At 32.1% G+C, this 13,517-nt stretch overlaps 1 protein-coding gene across 2 annotated transcripts in view; it reads right to left on the reverse strand.

Annotated features, from left to right (window-relative positions):
- The window catches only part of LOC124497738 (uncharacterized), a 31,625-nt gene extending 18,479 nt beyond the window's left edge, over window positions 1–13,146 (reverse strand). Inside the window, exons 1-3 of one of the 2 annotated variants that reach the window (XM_075733970.1) lie at window positions 12,957–13,146; window positions 11,016–12,257; window positions 8,860–10,945 (exon numbers count right to left, since the gene is read on the reverse strand). In XM_075733970.1, coding sequence (XP_075590085.1) covers window positions 8,860–10,945; window positions 11,016–12,158 — 3,229 coding nt within the window. In that variant the 5' untranslated portion in view covers window positions 12,159–12,257; window positions 12,957–13,146. Of the gene's footprint in view, window positions 1–8,859; window positions 10,946–11,015; window positions 12,365–12,956 lie in introns of those variants that run through there. The other variant, XM_075733971.1, reaches the window with a different exon arrangement.
- Between the last annotated feature and the right edge of the window lie 371 nt (window positions 13,147–13,517).

A 13,517-nucleotide genomic window follows, 5' to 3' on the forward strand; every position in this document is an offset into this window, starting at 1 on the left:
TCTCTTTTGGATTTTGTAATTCCATCACTGTCCTTACTGGAAAGAAATGGGAATCAATTTTTTTTGGGGGGGAAATGGTGCCAGAATTTTATTCGCAAATAAGAATAAAATTTGGAAAAAACCAAAATACGTCAAACACACACACACAATGGAAATGTGAATGGGTTGAATATATATATGTGAAACACGCACACAATATGTCGACCAAGGAAACAAAAAATGACTACTTGAATATACAGATGACGTCTGATCGCATTCTCTTTCACTTTCTCTAATTCATTTTATTAGACATACACACAGCAGACATATTCCGCGATTTCAAAGTTTAAATAATAATCATCATGTATTAAGATGAAACAAGAAAAGCAACTGAGAAGGAGAGAGAGTTTGGACGAACCAAAAAAAAAACGATTAATTTCACAATGGAAATTGAAAATGAAATGAATATATAACTATCCATTGAACAGCAAAAAAAAAAAAAAATGCTTTGCTAATCAAGAATCAAACACACACACACATGAATTTGATTTACTCGATGTATGTATAACACACTAAATCATTTTGTATCAAAAAAAAAAAAATTCCGAATCCAACACATACCGATTTCCAGAATTTGGACAGGAATAAGAATGAAATGGGCAAAATAAAAAAAAGTTTTCATTTTCACACACACACACACACACACACAAAGAAACAAACGAATGAATGAATGAACGAACGAAAAAAATTGCAATAAATCTTTTTCATCATTTCATTTGGTGTTCACTTCCCCCCCCCATTTTTCTACTTAAACCAACAACAACAACAACAACAGCCGGGCAAAAATAAAAGAAATGTGAAACGAAACAAAGTAAAAATGAAAATGAAAAAAAAAATTCTCGTGACCGATCCAGGAACGATCCATGGCTATTGATGATATTCATTGTGTGTGTGTGTGTGTGTGTGTGTGCTATGCTACTTTGCTAATGATCTAATGAACTCGAAAACTTTTTTTTTTTGTTTCGTTCCACCACTGTGTGTGTGTGTGTGTGTGTGTGTGTGTGTGTGATTTCTTAATCATCTCTTACCCTCTCTCATGAGGTTCTACCGTTTTGAAGAATTTTTTTTTTGTTTTTGTTTACCGGGAAGTTTTTTTTTCTCTGTTCACGGATCATTATTTTTTGTTGTTGTTGTTGTTGTCGATTTTTTTTTCTTGCTTTACCCGGTTTTTTTTATTATATTTTGAACAAATAAACGAGTTATTAAGTTGGAACAAACAAACAAAAAAACATCAAATCCAAAGTTAATCGATGTGCATAAGAATGTGATGAGAAAAAGTTTGATTAATTACTTGACTTGATTAATTAATTATATATGCTAATGATCGATTATGATGATGATGATGATGGTAATAATTAGTGAAACTGAAAATAAAAATTCATAAAACAGCGTGTGCATGTATGGTGGTGGTGGTGGTGGTGGTAGAAAAAATCTTGGAACCATTGGGATTTTTTTTCCATCATCATCCATGACCCAGGAATTTATCATTTCACATGCTTGATTGATAATTAGGAGATGGAGAAAAAAAAATTTCATTAAATGCCCAGAAAAAAAACGAAACAGAATCATTATCGTTTTTGTTATTAATGATTAGATTTAACAAACAAACAAACACTGTCTGTCATATAATAATGAAATGATTGACACACACACACACACACACACATGCACATGAAGTTTCTGTTTGAATAAAAAAAAAGCTTCACAAAGTCACGTGATGGATACATGATTAAAAACGTTTATGGCCGTAGAATTATGACTATCAGATCAGATTGGAATTTATTTTCGGACCACACATACACACAGAGAGAGAGAGAGAGAGAGAGAGAAACAAGCACAAATCGTTATACTAAATAACATTTGAAACGTGACCAGGTTCAATGCTGAATTACAATGACCGATCCAATATAATAAGGCCATTATATAGTCAGAAAAAAAACAAACAAAATCGGAAAATAAGACAACCAGTAACAACAACAAATATGACGAAATTTAAAGGAAAAAAAATTTTTTCATCATCATCATCATTTTAACCCTTTTGCTTACTGGTATCCATTTTCACAAATTAAGTAATGAGATCGAGAGAATAAAAAAGAAATAATGATGATGATACAGAGTGGAAAAAAAATTTTTTGCCTTTTATTGGAGAATAAAAAAAAAACAAAATGGAAACAAGTTAGTTATTTTGATCTATCTATATGCAACAATGAATGAAATTTAAATAACAAATAGAGTTGTCAACGGATTTAATAACATCATCATCATCATCATCATCAAAGCCATCGCCATGATTATAACAACACAAATGGGTTGTTTGGGTATTCACACCATTTTGTGCACCAAATGTTGTCACATCATCATCATAATCATCATCATTATCATAATAATTGTCACCATCATTCAATTTTTTCTCCTCTCTATCTCTCTCTATATCTCACACACACACACACACACACACACACACACACACACACACACACACACACACACACACACACACACACACACACACACACACACACACACACACACACACACACACACACACACACACACACACACACACACAATCATATTAATGCAGAGATGGTGACAAAAAAAAGGGGTTAACACAGCAATGACGAAATAATAATAATATAAAAAACTATTACATAACGAAGCCAATTTATTCTTTTTGACAAAATTTGAAAATTGTTCAACAACAACAACAATGTCGATCAAAGTCTCTCTATATCTCACTCATTTTCACTTGTTAAGTTGTATTAAAAAAAAATTTTGAGTAAATTGAAAAATTTTTTTTTTTTGATGATGAAAAAAAAAGTGAAAAGCGATTAACCAAGATAGAAAAAATTCAAACGACATGTCTTTTTTTTTTGTTGGGGGTGGTGGTGGTGGCGTTGGTGGTTCAAAGTATAATGACGATGATGATGATATCAGTGGTTGTTATAAATGATCGATTGAATGAATATATCCACCACCACCACCCAGTGAATGAATAAGATATAATGATGAAAATAGAAAAAAAAATGATGATGATAATAATAAGACGGAATTCAGTCAATGAAAATTTAAAACAGAAAAATTGAGCTCAAAGGATTTTTTTTTTGTAATTTTCTAAACAGAAAAAAAATTCTTCTTCAATTCTCGATTCTTTCCATGGTACAGCTGTGGTGTTAACACACACTGTTGTTTGAGAAAATTCATTTTCTGGTTGTTATTTTTTTTTATTGATTTGGATACATTTCTTATTATTGTCTCTGTTCAATGATAATTGGAATGTTTTTGAAAGTGGATGAAGGAGGAAAAAATGAAAATTTTAAATTCTAGTGCGTGTGTGTGTGTGTGTGGCTAATTTAGAATCTAATTAATTAAAGAAATAAAAAAAAGGCAAAATTCTAATTCCACCATCACCACTAGCTCATCATCAGTAGAATTAACCCATTGACTACCAAGCGGCACATATGTGTGCCACTCAAATTTTCCACAATAGACCAGCGGCTCATATATGCGCCAAAAACATGAAAATTCGAAAAGTTGGTCTATTTTGCGACCTTTTTTCTGTCTATGGCGGTAGTCGATGGGTTAATTCTGGTGGCCACAATTAATATGAGCGAGAATGAAAGAAAAAAAAACTGAAAAACTTGAAAAAAATCAAATTTCAAAAAAAAAAAAAAAAATTAAATTAAGTGCCATATGTCAAGATGGCTTTACCAGCGGATGATGATGATGATGATATTCAAATTTAAAATTCAGGAAAAAAAATTAGATTAAATCCATCCAAAAAAAAATGACAACTCAAATTCATTGATGATGGTGGTGGTGGCGGTGATGGTGGTGAAAAGAAAACGACGACAAATTGCCCACAGGCAGATGAATAAAAAAAAAGAAGAAGAATTTGAATTGTAAAAACTACATCAGAAATAGGATGATGATGATCGATTCCAATTAGATCAAAACGGGTTTTTTTTCTATTCATCGACAAAACAAGCCTGGAAAAAAAAAATTTCAATTCAAACAAAACGTACACGAACATAGACAAAATCCAATCAAATTAACAACCTGGGCGTGTGTGTGTGTGTGTGTGTTGTGTGTGGAATTGTTGAGATAACCCGAAAAAAACGCTGATCATAAAATACACAAGTAGGAGCCAACAACAACAAAAAAAAATTGAATGAAAATGATGAAAATCAAGATCAAAATTATTGTTTGATTATCAACCACCACCACCACCAAACAATCATTATCACTACACCATTATCATCATAATGACAATTTAGCAACGACGACAACGACGACAAGATAACAAATTATCACTACAACAACAACCATTATCATTATGGATTATCGTTGAAAAATTTTTCTATTTCAGATACAATTTTTTTGTTCTTTTTTGTCTGATTGAAAAATTATGTAAATCAACGGCCCGACCACACACATACACATACATACACACACACACACACACACAAATTGTTCCAGCAGCGATCCATTATACAAAAATGGATCATGATCAATGAAAGAAAACAAAGAAAAAAAAATTTCGAGCCACACACACACTCACACACACACAGAGAATACGATTAATATTGAATCAATTTTCATTTTTTTTCTGGTTATTGAACACAATAATCGTCATCATCATTATGATGATGATGATTCTTTGAATTCTACTCCAGAAAAAAAGAACCAGAACCAGAAAAAACTAAAAAAAATCAGCTCAAATTCATTCATTACATAAAGATAACAACAAAAAAAATGAAAAGATTGATTTCAAGAATCAAGAAACATTTGCACAAAAAGAAATCGATTCGATTGTACAATTCTTTCCCTCTCGCTTGTTGTTCATTACATAATAGAACGACACACACACACACACACACACACACACACACAGCAAAAATGACAATAACAATAATTCAATTTATATGAAAATGATCATCATCATCATTATTATTGATGCGGATAAATTTCATTTGAAAATTTTGATGATTATATAATAATATGGAATTATCATCAATTGGATTTAATAATCAACACACACAAATACACGCAGACAATAATGATGATCATCAATTCTTTTCATATATCCGGATATTGTCATCATGTTGATCATTGTCATATTGGTCATAAAATGATGATGATATATAAAATTATAAACCGAAACGATGATTATGATGGTTTTTTTTTGATCAAAAGAAAAAAGATGGAAACAACAACCAAGGGTTAATTTCCTGATGATGATGATGACGATGGTGATGATCTGTGATTGATAATCATTATTAATATTAATGTCAATGATGATGATCATGATAATTAATCTTCATTCATCCGTTTATGAATACAAAACAGTTCAAATTCATTGGATTTCAATGCATAGTTATGAAAAAATCAAATCTTTATTTCATTTTGTGTGTGTGTGTGTGTGCGTCTTATAATTTGATTATTATTGTATGGAATTGAAATGGTTAAAGAATATTAACCGACCACAAATATTATTCTGTGATTGTTTTTTTTTCATCAGCTTCATGCTTTCTATCAAAAAAATGGACCATTGAGATTTGATTCAAGTTAAAAGTTCAAAGTTCTATTAATTTATCAGATTTCTGGTTTGTCTGATTTTTGTGCCAGAAAATGATGATAATCCCAAAGGAATATACTGGAATAGAATATAACCGGATGATGAACGAGAAAATAAAACACACACAGAGAAAGAGAATTTAATTTATAATCAAACCGGTCGATTGCTGTGAAACAAAGAAAAAAATCTTCATGGGAAAACAAAAAAACCTGTAGTTTTTTTTGTGGTTAATAGAGAAAAAAAAATCACAAGCCCCCCTTCATGATTCTTGATCATCATTATCATCAACAACAACACAGAATTTCCTTTTTCATTCATCAACAGAAACAACTGAAAAAAAACCTCATATGGATAGATTCATTCATTCATTCATTCATTCATATGCTTGTAGTATAGTAATTTTTTTTAAGCGGAAAAAAGTCATCAAACTTGAATTAACCTCACTAGCAGCATTCCCGTCTACATACATACAGGCTGATTGTGAAAAGTTTTTTTTTCACATTTGAAAAACAGAATTTTTTTTTTTGGTCCAAAAACAAAAAAAAAAAGAAAGAAAATCATCAGACCATAACCATATTATAAGAATTACAATGATGATGGAACCGATTAAAATTGCTGAATTTTTTTTTCTGGTGGTTCCAACAACGAAAATTCGTTGTTGTTGTTGTTGTTGTTGGCTGTTGTAGTTTATAACAATATTGAAATTTAATTGACAACAACCCACCACCACCACCACCAACAACAACAACAACAAGCACAAGGAAAACTATATAGACATGAAAGTGGCAAAAAAAAAAAAAAAAAAATTTCCAACCAAAACAAGACTTGTATCCAGAATTGGAATTTTTATTGTTTTTTTTTTTTTTTTTGCTTAACAACAACAACAAAGCTGTCAAGAAATGTGTGTGTGCGTGTGTGTGTGTGTGTGAAAAAAAGTCAACCAACGGGATCGGACATTGGAGGAAGTAGTAGAATGAGAAAAAAACAACAAAAACAAAAAAAAGAATTTCCGGTTTATCACCGGAAACATGATGGTTCCGTTTATCAACCACCAACTACACACCTCTTAACTTCAATTCAAGTTTTAAGTGTTGGTTATAAAAAAAAATACGAAAAAAACTTTTGAATCAAAAAAATTTTTTTTCCCTTCATAAAACGTTCCGCTTGCATGACATTTACCCGGCGATGATGATGATGTGACTATCGAGTTTTTGAAACGAAAAATAAGAACCAGAACTTTTCAAAGAATTTTTCTTTGTTTTTTTTTTTTTTTTTTGGTTCTCACCATTGTCTTGTTTATGGCCTGGAAGAAGCCAGTTCCAGAATTCACCACCGCTTCACAACCATAGAGAGAGAGAGAGAGAGATAGCATGAAATTGCATGCAACAAAGTTTTTCTGGTTTCTGCTGGCGGCTGTTAGCTGTGAACACACAAGTTTTGAATTTAAACCAATCGAAATGATGACAATAAAAAAAAGGAAATCCAACCTGGAAAAGTGAAAACGTTTTAAAAAAAAACACGTTTATCATGAATGAATCTGAATGAAAAAAATGAATTTCTGTCTCCCTCTCTCTCTCTCTCTCTCTTTTTCCAGAAAGTCATTAAGGACAAAAAAAAGTAAGAAAAATGAAACTATTGTGATCCAATAATAATAATAACAAAAACAACAACAACAACAAAAACAACAACAAAAAACAGTAGCCATGGAGCAAACAAATATAATGATTCAATTGCATGACATTTACATTTAAATTCATAGCATATTGTTGTTCATTAAAATGTCAAATGTCGAATTGGCAATGAGAGAGAGAAAAAAAAATGAAAAATAAAACTGGTACCACGGTGTGTGTGTGTGTGTGTGTTGATCACCTGGATTCACTAGGATTTTTTTTCAATTTTAAAAATTTAAAAATTCAGCCATTTGGTCGATACCATGACAGTATCGCTGATTGATTGATTGATTGGTGTGTGGATCAACCAGAAAACCAAAACCAAAAAAATAAAAGTGACAAAATTAATGTTCACTCTTCAAAAATAATCAATTCATTGATTATCGATAGAGAAAATTAAAAAAAAACAAAACAAAACAAAAATCAATGAAAATCACACCTAGATAATATCCAAAATAAATCGTGTGATGAATCGATTGTCAATATATATCGATTATTAAAAAAAAACAAAATTTGTTGCCCATCGTTTATCGACCATCACCACCACCACCAGCCCAAAAAAAAAAATTTATTTTAATCAATCACAGTAGTAGTGGTAGTCATTGAATATCGAATATATTAATCTCTCTGAGTAGGAGGAAGAAGAATCAAAAAAAAAAAAAAAAAATCGAATATCATCGATCTGTAGATTTCAATCCATATTTTTTTTTTATTTCTTTTGGATCGGTTATATCGATATCCGATATTTGTCAACTCACACCCAAACAAAGTAACCGTTTAGTTTTAATAAATTGATCTTTTGAACACCTTGGAACCGACAAAATATACAAAAAAAAAAAAAAAAAAATTTGTCAACATTGTTTTCAATTATTAAAACAAAAAAAACGACCAATTCAATGGGGAAAAATTTGATTAAAATCAATTAATTGATTAGAATGGTGATGGTGGTGGTGGTTGGTGAGTAGTAGTAGAATATCATCAGATCAATCAATCAATGAATGGTTAGCTAGTTTAGTTAGTTAGTTAATATACAAAGCATGTGTGTGTGTGTGTATATATTTAACATTATCAGTGACAAAATAAAAATCGAAATTTTCGATTTTTCTTCTTTCTCTCACTCTCCCACTCATATTAATGTCAATAATAATTTTTTTTTTCTTTCACAAAAAAACTTGACATAGAATCTTTTGCTTTTATTATTATGGTCAATAAAATTGACTTTTTTTTCTCCGGTTATGATGATGATGATGATGATGGTGGTGGTGGTGGTAAAAAATACGGTTTTTTTTCCTAAATCTCGGTCAATAAATTCAGTTTCATATTGCTGTTAGTGTTATTTTTATATATATCGATTCTAAAGTTGATATTATCAACACATATCTAAAATGAATGACGGGTCAATAAAATGGATTTTCAATTCATTCATTCATTCATTCATTCAGTAGGCTAGAAAACAATAACATATGTACCATTAACCTCTTTTAACAATGAATATATGTACATTATATATTTAAATTATTACATAAAGAAACAAAAAAAAAAAAAAAAAAAAAAAGAAAAAAGTAAACATACCAGCCAAACGTAATGCAGACATACGTTGAAATTCTGGTTCTTCTAACCATTTTTGCATACGACGAAAAGTTTCACGACCAGATTTCAATTTTGACCATGGTTTTGGATTTCTTAATAGATCGGATAATGTTCCTTGTGATCGACATAATACACGTTGAGCAAATATTGCCTGTGGTATACTATAACGTTTCAATTCGGCCGATATACGTTGAGCCAATTCTTTTGTATTGATTTCTTCTTGATCATCAGTGGATGATGTTGTCGATGCAGCCGAACCAATTGAATTTGTTTCGACATTACCACCATCACCACCACCGTTATGATTTGATGATGAAGAACCATATTTTCCATGATGTGTATGATGTGAATCAATTACATCAATATCTTTACCACCACTAACCGAACTTATTGGTGATATAATAGATGCAGCAGCAGCAGCTGCTGCAGCTGCCGCTGCTGCTGCTGCATGATGATGTAAAGAGAAACCGGAACTAGATGGTGGTGGTGGTGGTGGTGGTGAACCCATCAATTGTGAATGAGTATTACCAATATTATTCGAATGATGAGGATGATGATGATGATGATGATGTTGAAGTTGAAGTTGATGCTGTTGTTGCTGTTGTTGATGATGATGATGATGATTATGATTAAGTAATAATTGATGATGATGACTAATCAATGGTACAGTAGGTATTGGTAATGGTGGTGGACTTGGACTTGATGTATTTAAATTTAATTGTTGATGTTGACCACTTCCACGGCCATTAACACTTCCGGGGCTGTGTTCTTCATTATTGTTATTAGTATTATTATTATTATTATTATTATTATTACTGGAACCGGAATCCATATTATTATTATTATTATTATTATTGTTCATGGTTGATATTGGTGAATGTAATTGAGCACGTCCATTACCACTACCATTAGGTGATGAAGAATGAGCCGTTGGTGATGGCGATGTTATCGTACTGGACATATCTCTTAATGTTCCAGCATAATCATATGGACCACCACTACATGGTGAACTGATGCTACCACGATCTGATGGTGATTGTAATGAACTGCCACCACCACCACCACCAACACTGGCACCGGTAACGGAACCACCACCTAAAATTAAATCAGCAGCATTTGCAGCCGATGATACGGATGTTATCACCGATGGATTACCACCGTTAATCATTGCAGCTGCAGCAGCAGCTGCAACCGCTGCTGATACATGTTGATTATGATGATGATGGCTAACAACCGGTGAATTTGATCCGGCAACAGATGAATATGATCCAAGCATTGATCCGACAACAGTCGCTTGTTGTTGTTGTTGTTGTTGTTGAATATTCCGTTGCAACGATGATGATGATGCTAAATATTGTTGGGCGTATTGTTGTTGAGCATGCTGCTGGTGTTGTTGTTGTTGTTGCTGCTGTTGTTGTTGTTCGGAAACCGCTTCTAATTGTGTCATTCCATGATGATGCATATGATGCATTAATGCAGCAGCCGTTGTAAAACCGGCAGGTGATCCTGCACCAGGATGATGTGGACCATGTAAATGAGCCGTATTATGATGATGATGATGTGCACTAGCAGCCGCTGCAGCATGATAATGATGTTGAAATTTTTCCGACATTGTTGATATCGGTGGTAATGGCTGTAATGGTGTTAATGTTGCATATGATCCGGTTGCCTGTACAAAACCGGTGGGTGTCATACGTCCATTTAATGTTTGATGTGGATGATGTTGGCCAACACCACCATTAGTGCCCCCATTAACACCAGCTATTGAATGATGATGTGAATGATGATGAGGATGATGTGGATGAACTGTTTGATGGCCATGATGATGATGTGTATGATATGGATGATGAGCTGTAGCTGTAGCTGATGCTGGATGATGTGGATGTCCGGTATCCGTCGTGGATGCAGCAATTACACTGCGAAAATCCGTTGCATCAATCATTATTTCGTTGTCGTCGTTTTCGTTATCTTGAATTTTAGATTTATTATTACTATTGAAATTTGTTTTCGATATTCGAAACGAATCAATAACTAAAACATTATCATCATCATCTGGTTCGTCTTGTATCTATTATATATGATTGAAAATTTATATTTAATCAGAATCAAATTAGAAAAAAAAAGAAAAACAAACTAACCGGTGAAATTGGACGTGTTGTAGCGACAGCAATTTCATGTACAATCTGATCCGATGGTAATCGTAAATCTTGTGGACTTAATTCATCATCAACAACATCACCTGGTGATGTTATCGATCTGCTATCGTTATCGTCGTCTTTGTCGTCGTTATTGTTATTGCTATTGTTGTTGATTAAATTCAAATTTAAATTTAAATTCAATGTTTTAAAATTATCGTTCAACAATATTGATTGTTGTTGTTGCTGATGATGATCAGATTTATTCTTTGAAATAATTGTCATCCGACGTTGATCGTTTATCGTTGATGAATGATGTAGAATATTTGGGAAATTTTTTATAATTTTCTTTTTAGTAGTTTTTTTCTTCAGATCGGTCTTTTCTTTGGGCACTGTTGTTGCTGTTGTCGCTGTTGTTCCAGAAATAGTACCAGAATCAGAACCAGAAGCAGTCGCCGTAGCAGAAGCAGCAGCAGCAGCAGCAGCCGCAACGATAGCAGCTGCTGAACAGTTACCAAATAATGATGATAATAATGAGGCGGAGTTTAAGGCGTTCATAGGCGGCGACTCGACTAGATTCTTTTGGATCATTGATGAAACATTGATGGAACTTTCGTTGTTGTTGTTGTTGTTGTTGCTATCATTATTATTCGATATGGTTGGAGTCGTCGTCGTGGTCGTCGTTGTCGCTGTCGTTGTCATCGTCGGCATTGTCGTATTGACAACAATCAATGGTACGATAAGAAAACCACCGGCTGCTGCTGCTGTAGCTAATGCCTGTGTAAATTGTGGATTCAATATTGAATTTAATGAATCGAATGATGATTTGGTAGTCGCCGTTGTCGTTGCCGTTGTCGTTATTGTTGTTGTTGCTATTGTTGTCGCTGTTTCCAAGGTGTTTGCCATTTTATAACTTGATGATGATAACGGAAGTTGGATGTCTAATACAGATGATAAAATATTCGAAGATTTTGATTCAATAATATTGGGAATTATTTCCGATTGAATATTCGTTGTTGTTGCTGAACAAGTATTCATTATAATCACAGCATCATCGTCATCATCGTCATTATCATTATAATCATTAATTTCGTCATCATTATCGAACGATTCATGGCCATGATGATAATGGCCATTATCCATCATGTACAATTGTCATTGTTATTGTCTTTTCCAATCAATTTGTCATCATTATCATCATCATCGTCGTAGATGAAAAATAATTATCGAAAAAAATGATTTGTTCTTTTCTCGAACAAAAGAAAGAAAAAAAAAGAAAAAAATCAATTCTGTTCATTTATTTTTTTTAGAAAAAAAACACATTGATCGAAACTCATTCAGATGAGAACTTTGAAATAAAAAAAAATAATAATAATAATGAATTTTCTGTTTCCATCTGGTGGCCAGAATTTGAATTTTAATAATGATCAAATTTTTTTTTTTCACTCACACAATCGATCCATCACTATCGATCGAAAAGGAAAAAAAATATGGAGCTTATGCGCCATCTATCGCCATTGAAAATGATTAAAATATCTATTTTTCTAAAGAATTTTCATTGTAAAAATCCATTGGTGAAAAAAAAAAATTAATTAATTAATTAATTAATTAATAATCATTATTCCATTTTTCATTTGAATTCAAAACATTTATTCATTCATTGAATGATAATAATCTTCACCAATTTATATGCACACCCACACACATCATCACTGCGTTATAAATGAAAAAAAAAACCGATCGATATCAAAGAATTTTTTTTGATATCGATCAATTTTTTTTCTCTTTCGTTAAAAACGACCAGAAAAAAACAACAACAACAACAACAACAAAAAAATTCATCAGAAATTCTTCATCGACCACCAAAGGAAAAAAAAATAGAATAAATGAACAGTATGTTTCAGGAATACGCAGACACACACACACACACTTATACACACTTACAATATATAACGGTAAACTGTACGATTCTGTGCCATAGACAAAGACGACGACGACAATAAACAAACAGGCAAAAAAAAAAGAAAAGAAATCGACCGATTTCTGGTTAAAAAAAAGATATCGATTATTTTTTTTTCGACCAACAATCCAAAGACGACGACGACGACGACACATATAATCGATATGGAATGATAATAAAAATAATAATAACGAGCAACAACAACAACAACAACAAGGAATATATTAAATGTTGGAAATAAATAGTAGTGGAACTGGTTTTAAAAGTGAACCATCATCAAAAAAAAAAAAGTTTTCTCAGTAGAATCCAGAATATCGATCCAAAAAATTGCATATTTTATATGAGCGAAAAAAAAAATTTTGGAACACACACACACAGACAGACACAGTGCATAGGAATTTCATAATACAACACCACCATATATCTCTATATATAATGTCCATGGTTCCATGTTCCATGTTCCATATTCCCATTTTGTTTCCTATATATATATACCAAACAGACGAACACATACACAAATGTAGAGTTTTTATTTAAAATCAAAA

Source organism: Dermatophagoides farinae, chromosome 9 (genome assembly GCF_024713945.1).
Source record: "Dermatophagoides farinae isolate YC_2012a chromosome 9, ASM2471394v1, whole genome shotgun sequence".
In the NCBI taxonomy this organism is placed as follows: Eukaryota; Metazoa; Arthropoda; class Arachnida; order Sarcoptiformes; family Pyroglyphidae; genus Dermatophagoides; species Dermatophagoides farinae.